Source organism: Trichosurus vulpecula, chromosome 1, assembly GCF_011100635.1.
Source record: "Trichosurus vulpecula isolate mTriVul1 chromosome 1, mTriVul1.pri, whole genome shotgun sequence".
In the NCBI taxonomy this organism is placed as follows: domain Eukaryota; kingdom Metazoa; phylum Chordata; class Mammalia; order Diprotodontia; family Phalangeridae; genus Trichosurus; species Trichosurus vulpecula.
This window is the reverse complement of record NC_050573.1, coordinates 106,902,275-106,925,957: the sequence shown is the minus strand read 5'-3', so window position 1 is coordinate 106,925,957 and position 23,683 is coordinate 106,902,275. Positions and strand designations below refer to the sequence as shown.

At 39.0% G+C, this 23,683-nt stretch overlaps 1 protein-coding gene across 1 annotated transcript in view; it reads right to left on the bottom strand.

Moving 5' to 3' along the window:
• Positions 1-23,683, bottom strand: part of ASAP1 (ArfGAP with SH3 domain, ankyrin repeat and PH domain 1) — a 478,196-nt gene that overhangs the window by 17,657 nt on the left and 436,856 nt on the right. The window contains exons 25-29 of the mRNA XM_036755612.1: positions 22,449-22,677; positions 9,905-9,943; positions 8,573-8,743; positions 2,258-2,327; positions 69-127 (exon numbers count right to left, since the gene is read on the bottom strand). Coding sequence (XP_036611507.1) covers positions 69-127; positions 2,258-2,327; positions 8,573-8,743; positions 9,905-9,943; positions 22,449-22,677 — 568 coding nt within the window. The remainder of the gene's footprint in view (positions 1-68; positions 128-2,257; positions 2,328-8,572; positions 8,744-9,904; positions 9,944-22,448; positions 22,678-23,683) is intronic.

The following is a 23,683-nucleotide window of genomic DNA, read 5'->3' as shown; positions in this document are numbered from 1 at the left end:
GCGATATCAGAAGAGAGAAGGACGTTCATACTCTAACTCTGTATAGACTTGAAAAAAGCAAGCCTTACCTTTTTGAGGTAGTTTTGGAAGAACTCTTGGGCCAAGGGCAGTCTTTGCAGAGCCGGTACTGACAAATAAATAAGAATCGTTATGACCTCAACCAGTCACAATAGTAATAGCCAAGTTATTATTCAAGGATCTCATAGTGCTTTACAGACTAACCAATTATACCAATATTCCTACAACAGAAGACAAGCATAGATTCCCACATTGTATGGATGGGGAATAACAGGAAAGATTACAAATAAAAGGTAAAGCATCATACCTGGGATCATTTCCCAGAGTTGGTCAAAGGAGTTTAATTTTTCTTTCTTTCCCTTCCTCCCTCCCTGTCTCTTGGCTAAAGTTAAAATCACCAGGGAATACCCCAAAGGCAAAAGTAGGAGATACTATTATAGCATCTCAAACCTGTAAACTCAATAATTAGTATCTAAAGGATCAGGAGCCAATGGTTTAGTAACCTCCATTTTACAGGATGGGGAAACTATGGACAGGCAGTGGTAGGGTGGCTGACCCAATGCTGTATAGTAAGGCAGCAATGAGAAGGCATTTTGCCAAGCAGGTGGTATGCTGGAACACTACAGACCTTAATTTTTAAAAACACCATAAAACTCTTATTTTTCTTTAATAAAAATGGAATAACCATGTTCAAAGGACCTCCTAGGAGCTTTGCAAAGTTGTAACAAAAGCAAAGAGGATCAGCACTGAAGTTTTTTATGTCAAAGACCACTTAAGAATGTTCCATTTAAATAGCCCTTTTTTCAGTTCTTCTCCCTTCACATACAAACTTGAGATTTCTTTTCTGGTCACTTTAACTCTATGCAAAAAAAAAAAAAAATCAGAAAAGAAAGTAAAAAGAAAGAGCAAGAAATAGGAAAGCTTATCTTTCTTTAGACAGCTCTTCCCTGTCTTTACTTCTTGTTCCACTCTGCCCCTGCTTCCCCCTCTTCCCTCACTATTCACCCCCAGGTCTTAATTCCGTGCCCCCCGCTCCCTTTCCCTAGCTCACTTGAAAATCATACCATACTCTGGGAAACCATGAAATAAAAGTCCCTGAGACAGAGTCATCATGAAAGAAGATTAGTGGTAAATAAACACAGGAAGATAGGAGGATTTTCCTTATAACATTTATGGACTTGGAACTCATAAAATCTTGACTGGGTTCCTTTGTAAGAAAGCACATGCAATACAGATTGATATTTATGTTTTATTTGTGCACCATCTGCCCACTGATAAAGCTCTAAAAATAGATCTCTTTGGCTTCTGAAAACTCTCATGAAAAAAATCCCCTAGAAGGTCACGCACTCACAGGGGTCTGGGTCACCCATCGTGCAAAAGGAGTGAGAGGTCATTTCTTAGGGGGTGATCAGGATGCAAAGATCCTAGAAACTCATGAATCACCACCAGCCTCTGGTTTACAGATCTCCACCATTCCAGTGAGGCCAAACACTGCTCTGGGCAATAGAAACATCTGGCTCATTAAAAAGGAACGCTACACAGACTGTATTTGAAAAAGTCTATATTGGAATAAGGTAGGAGAATAGGAAATGGGAATTTTGTTATCTATTCTCCATTAAACAAAGGTAAGCAATTCAGTCTTCACACCACCATCTTGGCTCTGACCCATTGATAAGTAATCCGAATGAAAATTGGTGTTCCTGCTTCCCCAAGACTCCTGTCTCAAAATATACATTTTTGGCAGCTAACTTCTGAACTAGTTCCCTTTTCTGGGCCTCAAGATACCAAACTGGATGATCTCTAGGGTATACCTACCTCCAATACTGTATGGTTCTAACAAACGCCACTTGCAGGGATGGGGAACAGGCGGCCTCAAGGCCATCTGTGGCCCTCTAGGTCTTCCTTTGACTGAATCCAAGCCACATGTGGCCTCGAAGCCACAGGTTCCCCTTCCCTCAACAAGACTTTCAAAAGGCAAACTTGAATAGGGAGGATGTCTTCTGCTCCTGAGCTCTGTTCCTTCCCTAAACTCCATCCTGAACAATGGAGTCAATAAAGAGGGTGACTGCAATATCTTAATCTGAAAATGATGGTGACAATTTTTTTTTAATCTACTGGATATTCCATGAAATCTTTTGGCCTCAGTTCCTTTATTCGTATTGGCTCTGACATGCTATAGATTTCATTAAACACAACTGTGTGAAGACAGCAGAACACTGATTATCAAAGATCAACTTACCTTGATTGCTGGGACATTCCTTCAAACTTGTTTGTGGTTTTACTGGAAGAAGATGGACCCATGTCATTACCTAAGGAAGAAAAAAACAGATGCTGGACTATGGTTAACTAGACTTCGTCCAAAGAAAGAAGCATTATCAACTGGGTAGCAGTAGACACAATGCTTGTGTGCAGCCCTTAAACCAAAGCACTTCGGCCAATCCTAGGGTGTGCTTCCCCTAGATCAGTGCATGTGAAAAAGTTTTTGGCTCCTTGTGGTGCTCCTGAATAGAAAAGAGAGCCAAGCTTTACTGCCGCTGCCACTCAGACCATGCTTGTAGTTCTGGGCTCCCTCTCCTGTACTCCTGGATTAGGCCACACTGGCCTTCTCCCTGTTACTCTTTTGTGATGATCCGTTTCCTTCCTCTGCACCTTTGGCCTGGCCAACTGCCAAGCCTGGAATGTACTTCCTCTTTAACTCTACTTCACAGAGGCCCACTCTTCAAGATTCAGCTCAAGTGCCATCTTCCGAAAGAAACCTTTCCCGATTCCCACAGCTGCTGTGGTCTTCCCTTCTAAATTTGGTGACATCCTTGTCATTCATTCTTGTCTCTTTTTGACCCTGTGGACCATACTGTCCACCAAGTGTTTAATTTTTAATTTTTTCCCCATTTATTTTATTTTTAATTTATGGAATAAAACAAGCATTTCCGTAACACAGTATAATAAAAAAGATGCCTGCCTATGAAACTGCAAATCTATTATGTACAACTTGCTATTCCTTTTAAAAATTCCCTCCCTCCCCCCCCGCCTTAGAAATGGCTACCATTAGACACAACTATGGCAAAGATACTAATGTGGTTTGTTATTTTCTTTTCCAGTGGATTAAAGCAAATAGAGATTAAGTGGCTTTTCCAGGATAACAGTTAGTAAGTGTCTGAGGCCACATTTGAACTCAGATCCTCCTGATGCCAGGCCCAGCACCCTAACTACTGAGCCACCTAGCTGCCTCTCTTCTAAATTACCTTGTATCTAACCACTTTGTGCGTGCGTGCGTGTGTGTGTGTATGTATATTTGTGTGTGTGTGTCTGTGTACACACACACACGTATGTATGAATACTAAGGATAGCATTTCTGTAACATTTAAGGTTTGCAAAGTGGTGTACACATTTGATCCTCACAACGATCCTGGGAGGGAGCAAAAATAGCACTATTATCACCCCCGTTTTATGGATAAGGAAACTGAGGCAAATGGAGGTTAAGTGATTTGCCCAGGGTCATACAGCTGGTAAGAATCTTATGAGGGTCAGATATTCCTGATTCCACATATAGCTCTTACAAACTTTGCTCCCTAGTTACATATGTGTATGTGTGTAGGTATGTGTGTAAATGTGTATATACATGTGTATATAGGAAGCAAAGAAATAAGCATTTAATAAGCACCTACTACGTACCAGGTACTATGCTGAGTATAATATTTATAAATATTTTTCCATTTGATCCTCATAACTACCCTGGAAGGGATATACTATTATTATCCTCACTTTATAGATGAGGAAACTGAGGCTGAGGAAGGTTAAGGGATCTGTCCAGGTGTCACACAGCTAATAAGTATTTGAGGCTACCTGTGAACTCAGATTATCTTGATGTCAGGCCCAGTATTCTATCCACTGTGCCACCTAATTCATATAATATATTGGATACTAAATCATAAAGCATAAATATAAGTTCATAAATGCATAAACCCACAGGTGGAGAATATATATGTGTTTGTACATTTATGAAATTTATGCCCTCTATCTACACGTGTGCCCATCCCCCCATCCGCACCCCGTTAGAATGGAAGCTCTTTGGGAATAGGGACTATTTCATTCTTTTTACTTATATCCCCAGTACCTGGCACATAGTAGGTGCTTAATAAATACTTGTTGGCTGATTGATCTGTAGCCAGAGAGTGTGGGGCTATATTTTTTTGCCTTGAGATCTAGAACTGTACTAAACTACTGATGTAAGAAATTTCATCTTCACACAGAAAATGAGAACACAGGGATAGGGGATTTGGCAAATGCAACAGGCAATTTCCTCAGTGTTCTTCGTCCATATTTATATGCTATAGTCCAACAACAGTCTGTTTTCTAGTTCCAAGGAGGAAAATATTAAGTATTTTGTTGGGATGAGATTGTGACATTGTTTTATGTGTTATTGCAAGTATTTGGGGACATAGGAAAACACTTTCACATCTACTTAAATAATGTAATATGAAATAATAAGCTCTATTAAAATAAATAATGTGCTATTTTTCAGTACAAAGTAAGTGTCTTTCCACTAAAGTCAGCGGCTGACATACAGATGGGCAGTTACAGACAAATAGGGAAAAACCAACTCCTATTTCTAGATTGACTTCAAGCATTATCCTCACAACAACCTTGCACATAGTGCAAGGATTGCTCTCTTCTTTTTATAGGTGAAAAAACTAAGGCTTCATGAAGTTAAATGACTTGGGCAAGCTTATATATAATGCAGCTAGAAAGTAGCTGAGCTAAGATCTGAATCCAGTTTCTTGGACTCCAAATCCAGGGCCCAAACCAGGGCAAGTCAATAAACTTTCATCAAGTGGCTTGGTTTGAAGCACCGGGGATACAAAGGCAAAAACAGAACCCTACTCTCAAGGAGCTCACAGAGAAAATGATAGGCAAGTAATCATTAGTTAATCAGATTACCTCCAATTTATCTTATGTGTATATTTTGTTTATAACATACATATGAGTAAATTGGAGTTAATCTTGGAGGGAAGGCACTAAGATTCAGGAGGACTGGGAAAGACTTCCAGTTTACAGCAGGACTTTAGTTGGGATGTGAGGGAAGTTAATTACGGTCCTTGCCCCAGGTTGTTTACAATCTAATGGTACTGTCCTCATCTGAATCCCTTTTTACGCCCATGGCCAGCTGTCCAACCTGGACACCCAGCTCCCTCGACCTAGCATCTTGGCAGGGCTGGAGTGGGGTGAGGAGGCCGAGAGCCGGCTGACCAGCGGGCTGGGAACTAGGTACCCAGGCAGTATAGTGGACAGAGCACTGGATTTGGTAGGCATCAGGAAGACCTTAATTCAACTCCGGTCTAAGCCACTTGCTAGCTCTTCAACTCTAGGCAAGACTCACCTGCTGTGTGCCTAAACCGGCATAATAACGGTACCTATGTCCCCTGGCTATGGTGAGATTCAAAGAGGGCAACATTTGTAAAGTGCTTAGAGTAGGAGCTAAATCTATTATTGATACTATTGTTGCTGTGATCATACTGGCTGTATCAAAACCACCAGGGGATTTTGGTCCTCGATCCAGCTGTGAAGGATGTTTCTATAAATCTTGAAATATGAACACAAGATCTCTGGATAACGGCAGACGAACAAAGTTTGCAGGACTTGTGGTATGACTGACAAAGATTCTAGAATTCTTGCGCATAATGCATTCACCCCCATGATTTCATAACTTAAAAAATTTCAGTTGTTTCTAGCACAATTTCTATTAATTTGTTCTCCTAGGCTTCAAGGATTTTCAAAAGAAGTGACCAAATGCCAATGCTTTAAAATACTTAAGCATTACAAAAGAGGATTGCCAAATCTTAATTCTGTACACTTAATCAAGCCATCTTTGACAATCAAAATCTTGAAGAAACACTTTGCTAGTGGAATAAAGTTAACGAACATGGAAATTCCCTTCCCGAGGGGAAAATTTTCCATCAACCAGCGATTGCTAAACAGGTTTTGTAGGAGGCTAGAAGGAAAAAAAAATCCAGTTGATCCCGCCCTACTCATACCTGCCAATGACGTCTCTACGATCTCCTAGTTATACTTATGGAGTTCATGCACAAATTCCCTAGGAAGCCTAAACTGGCTATTAAAAAGAGGAAAGTGGACTTCATTCAATTTCATTTCACCCACCTTCCTTATTTCTCTCTGAAGAGGAGTTTGGAAGACATGCACAGCTCTTTTAATGCTTTTGGCATTCTGTTGAAATTGAGAAAACCTATGAAAGGGAACTGGAGAGATTTTCTTTGGAGTGGAAATGGATGGTCAAAAAATCTGCATTTCCATCCTGGCTCTATCACCATTAGCTGTGTGACTCTAGGCAAGACACTTTACTCCTGTCCCCTTGAGCTTTAAGTTCATGTTTGTATTTCAGATCTGGCTGCCACAGACTTCTAGTCTTCACCTATAAACTACTTACTCGAAGAGTGAGGCATTAAGCAATTATCTCTGTATTGTTTTTTAAACATGGCTTGTGGCTTCCCTTGAATTTGATTTAAAAACAAAATAAAAGGAGAATTAAAAAAAATCCAGGCACAATTAATGTAGGGCCCAAAGAGTCACAGGTAAGGAGACAGAAGATCAGAGTAGTCAAGACCTGCCCAATTAGTACTGGCAGATCAGGTACTAGAATTCATAGCTCCTTAGTTTGCAGTTCAGTGTTCTTTCCTACCACACAATACTGCTGCCAAATCCCAATCTTTCTTATACCAATGAATATATTAATTCAAAAGTGGAAGCAAAATGAATTACTATTCCAAAAAAGCATTACTTAAGCCATTTGCATATATTTTTATAAAGGCCCAGAGGCACACTTGGTACCTCTTTATGCAAAGGTTTGAACTGGATTTCCCCTAAAACAGAGCACAGAATCCATAAAAGCCAAACTATTTTAGGAATGTGCTACTTTAGGGCACTGATGTCTATAGTAGGAAAAAAAAAGGTTAGGGATTCTTAGCTCAATCTTGCTAGGTGATAATAATAACAACAATTCATTCCTATGTAATGCTTTTTTCAATATGCAACGTAAAAAATGTCAAATACTCTAAGTTCATAGAATCTCTTAACCTGTGGTGTGTATAGATTTCAGGGGGTCCTTGTTTGGATGGGAAATTAGTTCCCCCCAGTAACCTTTGGCTTCTTTTCTTCTTCTATGTATTTTATGTTTCCAAAAGCATTATTTTCAAAAGAAGTTCACAGACTTCACTGACCAACAAAGAGATCCAGGAGACAAAAAGAGTTGAGAACCTCTTACAGCCCCTTCCAGATCTCTCTCTCTCTTTCTCTCACTTGTAAAAGGAATCTTTCACACTTTGAAGGTGTGTATGTGTTTGAGGGTGCATACGTGTTTGAGGGAGCATACATGTATATTTGCTGTTTGCTCTGCCTATGGCAGGGGTGGGGAACCTGCAGCCTCGAGGCCATGTGGTCCTCTAGGTCTTCAAGTGCAGCCCTTTGACAGTTCTGTAAAGTTTGGATTCATTCAAAGGACCTCACTTGAGGGCCTAGAGGTTCACATGTGGCCTCAAGGCCACAGGTTCCCCACCCCTGGCCTATAGCTACATGTACCTATCTGTGAATGGTCCTATCAGCCCTGCCAAAATGCAGAAAAACATTCAAAGCCATTCGCATCTGCTCGAAAGAGGTTTGTCTTAATCTCCTCTTGTGCTTATGATATTACTTTCCATTTGTATACATGTCCTCTCTCCCCACTGGACTTTGAATCTTCATAGCCCCTTATAACTCTATGCTTTAGTATTCAGGTGATTAATAAATGTTTGCTGGATTGAACTAAAGGGAGTTTCAGAAAAGGTTTATCACGAGAGAAATATGGTCCTAGCTCTCTAACAGAGGGTGTTGTTCATGCCTAATGTGGAAATGTTTTGCATGACTTCATCATTATAATGGGTATTGTATTTCTTGCCTTATCAAGGTGGGGGAGGAGGGAGGGGGGAGAGGTAAAGGGAAGGGAGAGAATTTGGAAATGAAAATAAAAACAAACAAATAAGCACAGGGTGGTATTCCTCTGAACATAGCCTTTCTGTGCCTCAATTTTCTGATTCATAATTTGGACTTATTAATAGGGCTTGAATTACTTGTCTCATGGGGTGATGGCGAAGAAAGCATTTTGTAAACCATGAAGTATTATGTCCAAGGGAGTACTGGAGGCAGCTCATACCAGTTTTTGCAAGCTAATTATTAAACTTTCAGTGTATTTATACCTTTGAAATCAGCAAAGGCTACAAAACCAGGACTTGATTTATTATTTTGTTTCTTGTCTAGACATAAGAAAGTGGTGGTGAAAATGTCAATAATGCAGATTAAACTTAATCATGTGTTATGAATTTTCAGAGACCTCGTTGTTAAACATTTACCAGCATGCTACTGGTTATATCTATGAGAACTATCATCACCTGTTTAAAAAATATTAGTTGCTCTTGGTACATTACTCCACTCTATACTGAACCCTAGAATCCCACAATAGGCTGCTTATTAAATAAAAAACAAACAAAAAAAAAAACAAAAAACTTACCCCAAGGAATTGCACCTTTATTCTGGGGACCATGAGGTAATGGGCTTGGAGGATCAGAGAGGGTTCTTTTGTGTCCTGGTGGTGGGGGAGGGGGTCTCTTCTTGGAAAGGGTGGAGCTGCCACTGGGGGGTTGGGTGCCTAGAGGGAGGGTTGAAGGTGGGCCAGTTGGACCTGGGAAAAAAAGAGAAAAGGAAAGAAAAAAAAGGAGGGGAAAATAACTCAATCCAGATCTCCCTAACATAGAACCAGCTGCTTGAAAATAAGCTAAGGACTCATAAGTCAGAACTTTAAACAAAACAGTAAAGGACAGAAAGCAAAAGATCTGGCCAGCACAAGGTCTATGAGAATTTCTATGAATCCAACAAACAACAGGTTATGGATTTGTTGTGACTGCCTTTCTAAAAACAAATGCTGGCAAAAACTAATTTACAAAGCAATTTTTAAAAAAGAAACAAAACACCAAATAATCAACAAAGGATGTTAATGGGTTTAAATCATCATTTGGTTGCAACAGAAAAACACATTTCAAATCAGTGATTCCCTGGAAACATCACAAGCACTACACACTTGAGGAGCTAAGGGTGCACAGTGCTGCTGGCAAAAATCAATACAGAGAAAGGGCTGAGGGCAGGGTAAACCTTCCAAAACGGCCACAACCAATAAGCTCCAAAGCATCTCTCAGACTCAGAATTTTTCTTTCCATTAGATTTTTTTTTTGTGTGTGTGTGTGTGTGTGTGTGTGTGCATGTGTAGGTGTTAGCAAATTTTTCCTGAATTCTTAAAAATGACCTTTCAAAATAATGAAGTTAATTATCTAAAAGTGATCCTCAAAGCTGTGTGATATCCCCCTCCCCCAAAAAAGATCATTTCTCCAGAGTACAGCTTTTTTCCTCCTTCAAAGACATATATACTAGACTGTTCTAGAAATCACAGACTTTATATTGTACTAGAAGCTGGGACAAATTATATACAGTACGTGAAACACTGTGTCCTATTGCTTTAAAAAAAAAGGTCATCTTTCTCTGAAGGACAAGATGCAGTACTAGGAATGACATGAAATAATGATGTAGAACTCCTTGTGGCATTGATTTGGGACCTGTCTTTTCCAGGCCACATCAGGACTTGGTTTGCTTTTTCAATGGCCTCTCATAGTTGACAAGTATTGGCACAGAGTGGTCTGTCCTTGCAGGAAACATTATGAGGAGTGCCTGTCTAACTATGCTTTTGGATACTCATTCGCGATACTAACATGACAAGCATCACCAAAAAAAGAAAAAGAAAAAAAGAGACCATCACCACATCACCACAGATTTAACACACCACAGTGTATACCTGATGATCCAGATAGGCTCCAAAAGAGCTTTCTACATTCTGTACATTAAAAGAAAAGGCTTAATTACTGCAGGCTTCTTTTCAAGGTCAAGATAATTTTTAATGTTACCTATTAGTAATTATTCATTAATAAGCAGTGTGACATTATGAAAAAGGGAATTTTGGGTTGAAAAATCCTCCTCCTGATGTATACCAGCCAGGAGACTACGGGCATGCCATTTAACCCCTCGATGCCCCAGGTGGTTCTAACAGTCGTGGTAAGTCACAAGAGTTGCCAATCTGCATTGGTTATGGGAGTTTCCATCCTGGGACTTCTTTACCTTAATGAAATCACAGGTCTTACTCTTCCCCCCTTACCCTAGAGGCAATTAGGTGGCATAGTAATAAAGCACTGGGTCAAGTCAGGAAGACCTGAGTTCACATCCAGCTTCAGACATTAGCTGGGTGACCCTGGGCAAATCTACTTACCCTGTCTGCCTCAGTTTTCTCATCTGAAAATGGGGATAATAAAATCACCTACCTCAGAGGGTTGTTGTAAGGATAAAATGAGGTAATATTTGTAAAGCACTTAGCACAGTGCCTAGCATACAGTAGGCACTTAATAAATGCTTGTTCCCCCCTCCAAAAAAAAAACCCCAATACCCCAACAACAATAAAAATCTATAATTATTACCTCTCGATATTATTCTGGCTTTGCGATAAAATAACGTCTTAATTAAAATTAGGATCTGATTCAGTGTAGAAAGGCCAAGTATCATTTATCTTAAAAAAATGGTGAATCTTAGACTTGGATGGGGCCTTAGAAACCTCCTAGTCCAATTGTCTGATACATGAATGCTCTTTACAACATTCTTAAAAAAAAAGACCATCTAGCTTCATTGGCACACTTTCAGTGAAGGGCATCTCATTCCATTTTGGGTCAGCTTTAAATGTTAGGAAGATTTTACTTACATTGAGTTGAAATTTTTCTCTACCCATTTACTGTGCTCTGGGGCCAAGCAGAACAAATCCTCCTCTCAACACTACAACTTTCCAAATAATGATGCCAGCTACCATATTCCCTCTAAGTTTATTTTTCACCACATTAAACATCCCTAGGCTCTTGAACCAATCTAAAAACCAGTGGTATCTTTGGGACACTTTCTCCAGTCCTCTCACTGTCCTACTTGCTCTTTTTTCTTTTTGGACAGAAAAAAAATCCAATCTTCATTGAAGACCTCCAAGAAAGGGATCCTACTGCTTCCCAAAGCAGCCCAGTCCACTTTTGGAAAGCCCCAATTGTTAGACAGGGCAGCTAGATGGTTCAGTGGATAGACTGCCGTACCTGGAGTCCAGAATCATCTTCCTGTGTTCAACCTGGCCTTAGACATGTTCTAGCTGTGTGACCCCGAGCAAGTCACTTAAACCTCGTTTTCCTCAGTCTCCTCCTATGTAAAATGAGCTAGAGAAGGAAATGGCAAACCACTCCAAGAAAATCCCAAATGGGGTCACGAAGAGTCAGAAATGACTGAACAACTATCACATGGTTTCCCCCCTTTCCATTAGTCTTAATTTGCTTTTAGATGCAAAAGAACAAGTTAAATCTCTTTTACACACGATGACCTCTCAGGTACTTGAAGACAGCTATGCTGACCTCCAAAAATATTTCAGATGTGGTCTGGCAGGCAGAATATGTGGGGATTCCTCCTATCATTATAGCAAACTTCCATTAATGTAGCCTAATGTAGTCCTAGCTTTTCTGGCCACCATATTACACTGCTCTGCTGAGTCATACTGAATTTGCCTTTTCTTAACCCTCTATGTTCCCTGCTCCCTCATCATGACCTCTTCTCTTTCCATGTCTCCTCCATCCTATACGCATGCCATTGATTTTTCTAAAATTTAAGCGCCAATTTTCTTACTTTTTCTAAAAAAATGACATCTAAGTGTTATAACTGGGATAAGACATTTGTACTTTCTAGGCAAGGTTTCAAAATTATATTCCTGGCATGTTATTGCCCACTGAAGGCTTTACTGTAATATACTGGTCTTGACTTACCTTGAAATAAACATCTATGTACCACAGAGAACAGGATTTTCTGGCATTAAAAGTATGTGCAGTTACACAAAGCAGTGTGAAAAACTTACACAAAAGTTCTATTCTGATGTTTCATCAGTGTATGAAGGTGATTCTGGGTTCTGGAAGGCTTTGTCTGGGGATACTTGGTAGGTTCCCCCTAAGCAGAAAAAGGCCAATGACTAGCTGGTCTAGAGAAAACTACTAAGACCAGACTTGCTTAGAACAGAAAATCTCATCATTAGAAGATAAGACACCAGGAAATGGATTTTTTGGCTATAGGAAACCACAAAATGAAAATACAAAACAGCCTTTATTCCTTTGTGGTTCCCTCTTGTTTCTGCAGTGATAGGAGATGAGTGGCAGAAAAGGGGTAAGGAGAACTAAGAGTCATATACTTCTTAGGCTACCTAACAAACATTAATGAGATTGTTAGAACTCGGAGTACAATCTTTGTTCAATGACCAACAAATGGACATCTGAACCACAGCAACACTATAACTAATAAATGTGACAGCAGATGAACAGCCCAAGTACTATTTATTGGTAGCTTTGAGATTTTAAAGGAACCAGAGGCAATCAGTCAACCCACAAAAACTTATTAGGTATTTACTATGTGCCAGCACTATGCTAAGAAGATGAAAAAGTGAAAAGTCTTTGTCCTCAAGGACTTAAAGACTAACGGGGAAGACATCCTGTATATAAATGGGTTTATACAAGATACTTACAGAGCAGCCACAAGGTAACTTTACAGAGTTTGACACTGGTAACTGTGGGGAAGGTTTAAGTGGTCCTGGGAAGGATTTGCTGCAGAAGGGGCACTTTGGTTGCATCTTAAAGGAAGGAGGGACTCTAAAAGGTAGAAATGAGGAAGGAGAAAATCCAAAACATAGGGACAGTCTATATGGCTGGACTGTAGCATGAGTTGAAGAAAAAGGTGGGGAGGGGGGAATTGGAAAGACAGGAAGGGACCAGGTTATGACGAACTTTAAATAGCAAACAGATGAGTTTATTTGATCCTAGAAGTAATAGGGAGACACTGGTATGGGCATGTGATGATTTGGTAAACTCACTTTGGTGGTTGTGTAGACAACTGATTAGAGTGAGAACAGAGGAAGGGAGACCAGTTGGAGGCAATTGTAATAGTCCAGTTGAAAGGTGATGATGGACTGGACTAAGGTGGTAGTTGTGCCAACAGAGAGAAATGGAGAAAGAAATGACAGGACTTGGCAAGTGACCGGATACATGGAGTGAGAGAGAGTGAGGAGTCAAGGGTGTTTGTTTAATTGAATTAAAGCAGAACAAAGCCTATTCCATTTTTCATATGAGGGTTCTTCAAATGCTGGAAGAGCTGGACATGTTCCCTTAAGTCTTTCCTTTCCTGGGCTAAACATCTCCAGTTTTTTTTCAATGGATATTAATATGCATGGTCATCATCACAATCACCCTTCCCAGATGCAGTGTGTTAACATCCCTCCCTTAAATGCAGCTTCTAGGACTAGACACAATATTCCTTCCAGATGGGGTAGACCAGGAAAAATGATAAAGACTGTCACATCACTTGTTACGGACATTCTACTCTTTTCTTAAAGCAGCCTAAGATCATAATAGGTTTTTTTGGTCTCCTTGTCTCTTGCCAATACATACTAAGCTTGCAGTCCATTAAAGGCTGAGCGATCAGCCACTACAAGTTTCTGAAATCATCCTGAAAGTCCACAAGAGGAACACAAAAATCTCTTGTGCTCAGTGTGGAAAGAAAGAAAACAGAATTCCGATTCTCTACTTCGCTCTGAAGTCCTGCAGGTAAATAATTTATGGGTGAGAATGCTCGTCCCTATCCCAACCTAGGGAACTTCCAACATTGAGGCGCTTGGGTAGCACAGTGGAAAGTGATGGTCTTGGAGTCAAGAAGACCTGAGTTCAAATCTTGCGCAGGCAATCACCAGCTTTCTCTTAACCTCTCTCAGCCTAATTTTCCTCATCTGTAAAACAGGGATAATAATTTCCTTACAGGAAGGTTGTGAGGATCAAATGAGCTGATATACTTAAAGTTGTTGAGTCATTTCAGTTGTGCCCGATTCTTCGTGACCCCATGTGGGATTTTCTTGGCAAAGATAATGGAGGGGTTTGCCATTTCCTTCTCCAACTCATTTTATTGATGAGGAGGCTGAGGAACATGGGGTTAAGTGACTTGCCCAGGGTCACACAGCTAGTAAGTATCTGAGGCCATATTTGAACACAGGAAGAGGTGTCTTCCTCACTTCAGGCCCAGCCCTCTATCCACTGACCCACCTATTCTTGTCAAATCTTAAAGCACTATATAAACGCTAACTAGCTGTGATAATGCACCTAGAAATAGTCTATCTGCTTTCCAATACCGTCTGGTAGCAAATCCTGTTAAAAGACACAATCCTTTGTCAACAAACATTCCCAAATAAAAATATATTAAAGTGTTTCCACTCAGAGAAATCTGAGTACAGGAGCAACCTGAGCTAAAACACATCTTTTCAATAATGGACAAAATAAGGCCTAGCCAACTATATTATCTTCTGAAAGTTTTTGGACCTTAAAAGTGAAGAGGATAGCATAGGAAATGCTGTTAAGTACATATATTCCTCTTTCAGACTCTAGAAGGAATGGATCAAAAACCAAAACCAAACGAAATCCTCCTGAACAGCAGTTCTAACACTGTAAATGGTGGCAAGTAGTCCTTTGGGTGCTATTCACTTGAAGGGAAAAAATGTTCTCTGGGGCCAAAAAACCCCCCAAAACCAAAAAAACCTGAGCACTCCCTGCGTCAAGGAATAAGTGGTTTTAGAGAACAAAGAAAAAGGAAAGAAGAATTAACTCTGAATCAAGTATATCTCTGAGGGGGAAAAAACTGAAGCAAGATCAGTAAAGTGGCTGACCCTACAAAACATGGATGAGGTGACCCACACATACAATTACCTGCCACTAACTGTACTAAGTGCCTAAGGCCGCAAAAGGAAAATAAGGAAAATCTGTTACTGATAGCATCTGACTTATAACCAACTATTTTGAACAATTATTCTTTTAAAAATTGCTTATTTTTCCAAAATCATTTTAAATAATATTAATGTTAAATATTTTGAAAGTTTACTAGGATTAAATTAAGTCATTCAACTATGGTGCAAATTAGTGCAGGGCATATTTGTTAGCTGGAGCATTAGCCACCACATGCGAAGCTGCTGCGGTCATCTAGGAAATCATGGTTCACAGCGCAAGGTGCCATATGTCTGTTATTTTTGTTTTTACCACAGAATGAGGGATACGGTAGAACCAATGTTCCAGTTAATGGCAGAACAGGTACTGTAATGGAAAGCAACACAGATATGTTAACAATGACTATCATCAGGAAAAGCACTTTATTTTTCCACAGTCCTTGAAAAAAGGTGGCATTGACTAGAACAAAAGAAGCATATCTGTGATTGATTCTTTTTGTTCTTTACTGGGCAAGTATTTATTTTTGATGACTTTGGAAACTCAGAGGTCTTCTCTAGTGAATCTTCCAGACCAAGTACAATTCCATCTTTGAAATTAAAAAAAAAAAGTAAGGCCTGGGAGGTTACCTTCATCACTAATAATCTTGCCTGAAGTTGGAAGCAAAACCTGAAGGAATTATTCATAAACATGACCATTTTTATATAATGAAGTGCAAAGCATGATTCAGAGAAGCAAAAGCTGATGTATGATCATCTTATACTACAAGGATTTATAATTTCACAAGGGTGAATATTCCCAGAGATCCCAACCCCTCCACACCTCAGTAGGCAGTTTTCGTGAAGATCAGTGCCCAACATATCACCGGGGCTTCTCAAACTAAGGATAATCTCCACATGATAGATACATAGTTCAAGTATCAAAAACACCCTTCTAAAATGAAGCAGCTAAGTAGTGTAATGAACACAATACTGGGCCTGAAGTCAAGAAGACCTGAGTTCCAATCTAGACTCAGACACTTGCACTTACTGATAGTATTTGACTTATAGTCAACTATTGACAGCTAGCTATATGTGACCCTGGGTAAGTCACTGAACCTCTGTTTGTCTTAGTTTCCTTATCTGTAAAATGGGGATAATAATAGCTCCTACCTCCCAAGGTTGTTGTGGGGATAAAATGAAATAATGATTGTAAAGTGCTTGGCACATAGTAAGCTGCTCCATAAACGTTATCTGTACTTATTATAATTATTACTAAATACATCGTTCAATCCTATTTTATTTCCATAACCCAGGGCTTTGAAGAACAGATGACTTTACTGTCTTTTCTTAAGTGGGTGATCATACAAAAAAATGCCTCTTATTCATAGAGAAGGAAGTCATGCTTTAAAGTAAACAATAATCATGTTCGAAGCAGCTTAAAAAGCTCAGTATTATTTCCCATTTGTGAAATTCAAAGGTATAGATATGAACAGGTCATCTATCTTGCTCAAGTTCACATGGTGGAGCCAAGAGTCTCCAAGGTTCAAGTTTTCTGTAGTCTGACAAGTCCCTGGTTTTAGTTTCGTAAGGTGGCAGTGAATGCCTAATGCTCTTTCTGGAGGCACGGTGCTGTAGGGGCTAAAGAGTCAGGAAGATCAAATCCTACCTGGACAATTACAAGTTACGTGACCATGAGCAAGTCAGGTAACCTCAGGGCCTCTGTTCCTTCACCGTATTACCTGTATTACCCACCTACTTCATAGGATTGCAGTGAGAATAAAACAAGATGATGTATGAGATGATGTCTGCAAAGAGCTCTACAAAGGCTAGTCACCGTTTGAAACAGTCCCTAGGTTTATTAATGTAATCTGGTTGCTTTTAGGCAGTGTGATGAATGTAATTTGTTAGCTTCAGAAAGTGTGAAGTACCTGATGTTATGAAGGACAGATGGAGGCAGTGGGAATAGTATGGAGCCTAGTCAGTGAAGACAGTTCAGGTTTTAGCACTGACCTGGAGAACTTCTGACTTAGTTTGACACTGAAAGCTCCAAAGATGGGGTACTTTTAGCTCTCTCTCACAAAGGTTGTAAATTGTAGGAAATTCAAATGTAATGGAACCCCTTTAGATGGCTGGTGTTAGAAGCCAGGGCAATCAAGCACCTTACAGGCTAATCATATTCTTCCAGGATTTGAATTTTATAAAGTTATTAGGGGAAATGATTTGACCTGTGTCTTTTTTTTTAAAGCCACGCAATTAGTATGCTGTGTTATGTAGGAGTCCCACAGTAGCTCGGTAAAAATAAAAAAAAAAAACCCTTTCTAAATGTAGGTTATTACACTAATGTAATGTATCATGTGACTGAAAAGTTATGTGTACTGAAAAATCAAACTTTTAAAAATTATATTTTAATTAAGCTAGGGAATGCTACTTAAAGGAAACCTGTGGTATACTTTTTTGTAAAGAGAAAAATCTATTTGGATGCAAAGATTTATCTCTTAATCAATGTTGTCTGAATATCTGTTTATGGAATTTTCAAGAGAATGTAAACACCTTAAGGGCAGGGCTTATTTCATTTTTGTCTTTGTATTCTGAGTGCCCAGCACAATGACGGGTATGTAATAGGAACTTAATATATATGCATATTACATTTAATTCTTAATACATACTTATACTTAGAATTCTCCCCCTCCCCCAAATTAAGTAAAAAGTGGCTGATCCTTGTGAAACCAGGAAAGATTATAGCTAAAATTTGCTATTAAATTCATTGTACTAGGAAAATTTTATCACACTTTTTTCTTTACTTAATGTTGTCCTTATCATATTACCACATTTGGGGATGGCTGATGAATAAAAATTATAGAATATTAAAGTTGGAAAAGACCTCAGAAGTCATCTACTCTAACTCTCATTTGAAGTATAAATCTCAACAAGTGAGCATCTACCCTTTACTTGGAGATTATCAGTGATGAGCTTCCTGCTTTATGAGACAGACCATTCCATTGTTGGAAAATTCTATTTACTATAACTTTTTCCTCATATTGACCCCAAAAGGCTGTCCTTGAACTTCTGCCTCGTGGTTCTAGACCAATTTTCTTACTTAGCAATCTTTCAGATATTTGAAACACAGCTATCATGTCCATTTACATTTTCTCTTCTCATTGTTAGTTGGTTCAACCAATCCTCTTTATAGAAGGTTTTTTTTTCATTTTTTTTATCCTCATTGTTCTTCTCTGACCCGATTTGTTTTTCAATATCCTTCCCAAAGTGTGGTACCCCAAACTGAACAAAATACTCCAACTTTGGTCTGACCCTGTACTTTATGATTCATGCAACCTGGGGAATGTTTTGTTTTTTTTTAAGCAGTTACTCAGATATTCTTGAATGTTATCCTCCATGAGGTATATAGTGAAGACTTCCTTCCCTTTCTTTTCCACACCCTACATACATCAGGGTGACTCAGAAATAGTGTGCCTCAAATCTGCTGAACTTACTGCAGAGAAACAAAGATAATTATATTTGCTAGTTAAGAGGGCTCAGGCTATTTACTCAGTGGTGATTTCAATAGGATTGAGAGATCGATTAAAAAAAAAAAAAGACTGGCAAAAGATCTCAGCCAAATGGAGGAAAATAATCTGGAGGAAGTTTCTACTACCGAACCAGTCAATTTGGCTGCCTTCCCACACAACCAACCCCCTCCCCCACCAGGAAACTGTAAAGTCATCAATATGTGACTAATGCAGCCAATAGAAAAATATTTCCAAAGCAAGACATCTGAATCACATAATTGCTCTTCTTTCATGACAGCTTGGTCCTCCCTCATATTTTCAGAAATTCTTCTCTTCTCTTTCCTTCCAAGTCTTTTCCTAACCACTGTCATTGATAGAGTATGAAAGCTAAGGAAATTACATGCAAAAGGGGTTATGTAACTCTACTAGAAGGTGGGGGTGGAGGATGTTCTTGGTTAAAATGGGTTCTTTGTTAAAATTTTGGAGATTTTCAGCTAGTGGACTACTTAAAAAAATCCTTCTATTGTGGCTTCATGATTGGTTTGATCTCATCTAAACTTTTCATTTCCTCCAGATACAAGCACAGAGCTTGGCACAAAGTTGGCTTTTTGTAGATGTACATGTTATATCCTCCTTGACCTTTCCACACTTCTCTTTAGCAACTTCCTAGCAGTTACAGTCTGTTCAGACTAATTTGAACTCATAGTTTGCGTTTCTCTTTTATTATCTTCTTTAGTCATGAATTTGAGTGTGACAGTATTGGTTTTCTTCACTTATCCTCTGAGCTCCTTAAATACAGAGATATCTCCTAACTCTGTTTTTAAGTCCCATGATGTCTAGCGGTGATCCGCAAAGAGTAGGTTATCTGGATGGGTAACTGTCAATAATTTGAACTAATCCAAATTTGTGAAAATTCTGTTAAAGAATATTTTAAATACAAGGAGTTCCATTCCTTTTCAAATTTTTATAGTGCTTCGAACCAGCTGACAAACAAAAAAGTCCTAGGGAATTGATGCCCACATAAGAATTCATTGTAATTAATATGTAATTTTATGTAAACGGTTCCACTAAAATGCCTGAAAAATCTGTAAGTCAGCTAAATACGTTCTTGACTTCTAGCCCACCTATTTATAAGCTTAGCAAACTCTTTCCATGTTAGAGCAAAGGTGGACTTAAGCCTAGCCTTTATGCTTGAGAAAATATTAATGAATTTTTACTGTACTGTTGATTAGTTAGCAGGATGTAATTATATAAGGGAGAATCCAGTATTTCAATGGGTTTTATTTTCTTTTTAAACCCCAGAAAACTATCCATCATAATGAGGCTTCATACTTTTATACCTTTATTAACCCTCTACATTCTGCGGGAATACTCTATTCACCAGTTACTCAAACACTCTGCTGTATGTTAATTATTTCAAGAAAGTAGCCAATAGGATAAGTCCTCACACACATATTGTATACTATCAAAGAATAATTCTCACTGTTAGTGAGCATTTTATTTTTTTCCAAAATAAACAAACAGAAAAAAGAACCCAAATCTTCTCATATTTACAATCTTAATAAAGCATTGTGAAGTCCAGAGAAAAAGAAATTGGGGGTGGGTGTGGGAGGGCCACAGCAAGCAGGAAGACTTGCTTACTAGGAGGGTCAGGTATCTCAATATGCTAATCTAGGCTCTCTGGCCCTGGGTTAACTATAGAAATCTCCCTGGACTTCATCTACATAGTGGCTAAATAGCAAACTGGCTCCATAGAAGTATGAAACACTACTTCTTTGAGGTTCTGAATCCTGAATTTCTTTATATTTCTTGAACTTTGACAGAAGCTTTGGTAAAGTACAATTTAGATTGAACCCCCTTGAGTTTTGCTATGAGGTAGCTAATGCTTCTGGGGGAAAAAAAAGAAATCTAAACTGGATTCTTTTATGGGAATTCTCTTCCTGGCTTTCCTTTGAATTTTTCTTCATTTGTCTTTAGTATTGGGGAAGGGGGAGGTTGTTTTATCCTGTTTTTCATGTTTCTTCCTCACCAGAAGCCATAATCCCCTATGATATCCTGATAGCAGTGGAGAAACTACTGTTTTCACAAATAGAAGATAACAGCTTCCCAGTGAAAGAAGAGAGTCAAGAAGGTCCTCTTTTCATGCAAATGTTTGGATTCTTTTTTTTAAGGATGAGGTTTAAAAAGGTAGAATTTGACTCATTCATCCCCTATCTGATGAATGAAGCCCTTCTCTAATAACCTTATGGAGAAGGCTTTGATAAGCAATGTGGTCTAAAAACTGAGTTACAGGCTTTTTTAATCTTTCAAGTAACTTTTAAAATGACTTGAGAAGTTTCTGTATGACATGATGCTTGGATACCTAGATGTCTGCATTTGATGATTTGGTAAGTATGTCTTTGGGAATAATGCTTATTTCGACAAGGCTATGGCAGGGAGGAAGAGAAGACTCCATTTAGGATATCCTCAGCTTTAAAAAATAATAATGCTCTCTTCCTCAGTTGAGCGAGTAACTGATGCCCTAGTCAATGAGTACCTGGTTTAGCACATTATTAAATATTCTTGCCTTTTTTTTCCCCGCCTTGGCTCTTCTTAGTGTTTCTGTTCCATTAAATGGTACATAAAAAAAAAACACACCAAAAAAATTCTTAGGTACCTAGATATAGTTTTCTAAGTGAAAAACATGTCATGTGAAGCTTAATTTTTATAGGACTAAAATAGAAACAGCAGGTTTCTCTGTTCTCATATTTTTCTAGAGCATCCTCCTCCTCATCTCTATCTCTCCCATTAGAGTGTAAGTTTCTTAAGGGCAGGGACTAGATAATTACAATTATTCATTTTTTCTCTCCTTAGTGTATACACTTAATGGAAGTCTGTTGAGAGATAAGAGATAAAAAAAAGCATGCATGTGTGTGCTCATGCTGGAGAGGCAGCTGGCGATACAGTGGATAGAGTGATGGGTCTGGAGCCAAGAAGACTTGAGTTCAAATATGGCTTCAGATACTTTATTAGCTGTGTGACCCAATGTAAGTCACTTAACCCTGTTTGCCTTAGTTTCCTCCACTGTAAAATGATGATAATTATAGCACCTATTTCCCAGGGTATCAAATGAGGTAATAATTGTAAAGAGCTTAGCACGGCTCCTGGCACATAATCAACACTATATAAATGGTTATTCTTTTCCCTTCCCTCTCTTAAGACTTACTTTAACTTGATATTCCTTATTTTATAAAGTGATAAGCCATCTGGGGATTATCTGAGAACTTAACACCCCATCCTCCTCTTATATCACTGTGTCTATGGGGAAATTTAGACTTTGGATAATATTATTTTGAATAATACTCACATTACCAGGAACATAATCCCAGTATTATTCAAATGGATGTTGTGGTATGTAGCTAGAAGTCATTTCTATTTGAGGTGAGCTTTACAATACACATACAGGATGGTTTTGCTGTTAGATGTGTTTGCCGGGGGCTTACCAGAAGCAAGGAAGGGCTACAAAACTAAAATTTCTCTCTTCTGGCCTTGTGGTTCAGGTGACTCCTCAGAGCTATGCTACAGGACAATAGGCCTTATCTTTCTGTACCTCGATCTCCTCCACTCACAGATAGCTAGAACTCAGCTATCCTGAGGTTAAAGAATGTGACAAGCATTTGTTACTTATATTCCAGAGATCACCGTGAAGTATTTCTACAGAATAAAATACTCGGCCACTACTTAAGTGCAGTAAAATTCTTTCAGGGCAGAAGGAAACTGATTAGCTCTCAGTGGAAAGTAATTTATAATACCCTGAAAAGCTTAGTATGATAAAAGTTTGAGAGTGTGTGTATGTGTGTGTGTGTGTGTGTGTGTGTGTTCTGGTCCAAGATAATATTTTCTTTACCCTGTTTGATCACAGTCCTAGGCTATTATCATCATCATTTGCCTTTGTCACTGGAGGAAAATAGTATTATTGACATCACATTCAACCCTGAGTCATTCCACCTACCAAGTCAGATTTTAGAACGTAGTTTTAAGGAGCTTTCCAAATCTTTTACCTTTCCCAGCATTTCTTGGAGGCAGCGGGGGAGCATCAGCTGTTGGAGAGGTGGGTGACTCCATGCTCGCAGATGCAAAGATCTGGTTGGTAAAGGCTCCATAGGAGAGTCTCTGTTTGTCTCTCGGAGTGCTGAATCCTGGCAGTGCTAGCTTGTCTTGGGGGGACATACTAGAAGAGTGACAGAAGCTCTGAGGTCTTGGAGAACGTTCCTTCTTGATCGGGCTAGGCTAAGGGGTGAAATCATGATACATAAAAATTATTCAAAATATTCAGTCTGATTTCTCTTCTAACCTGAGTCTGCAGGCACAGCTATAGGAGGTTAGACAAAGAGTTCCTCAGCAGCACCTAGGGCAATCATTTCATTAATGGATTTTTTTCTTATTACGCATCACAACATAGAGGTGGTGATCTTGACCATGCCAACCATCTTGGCATATCCAACCAAAGTGGAAATCAAGGGCCAGTGAGGGACTATATGTCTACTGTCCGTGGATTACACTAGTTAAGGTCAGAAATGTTCATCTCTAGAGGGCTGGTCATCTGAGACTGAATTAATTTGGCCATATCTTCAACACCAATGACAATAATTCACACTTCTGTAGCACTTTAATGTTGGAGATGCGTGAAGGATCTTATCTCTTTTGATCCCTGTGTGAGCCAGGTCCTTTTGTTATTCTCACTTTACAGATGAGAAAACTGAAGCAAATAGGTGACTTGCCTGGCAACCGGCATTATGTATCATTATAGGAAGTATTCACACAACTGGTGACAACACAGATCCCTTCAGTCAGGAGTTCTGAACCTTTTTAGTATGGGCCCCTTTGGCAGTTTGTGAAGCTCACGGACCTATTCTCAGAATAATATTTTTAAAAGCATAAAGAAAAATACATACAAATAAAAAGGAAACCAATCATCCTTAAACACAGTTACTAGTTCATGGAACTCTACCTTAAGTACCAAATTATGTATTAAGATTGTTTTAGGGGGTGCTTATGGCTAAAAAAAAAGTCATCTCTTTGCTCTTGGACAGCAGGCATCATCAGACACCAGACCTGTATTGGAAACCTTGCAGTTTGGTAGAAACAGCCAAAGCTTGTATTGTACTGTTAACACAGTCACAATGGACCCAAGGAACCTTCTATCCCACAATGATACACTGCAGTCGGACTTCAGCTGCCGTTAATCAGGCATGTTAGAGCTGAAAGCATCCTTAAGATTTCTCTAATCCCACAG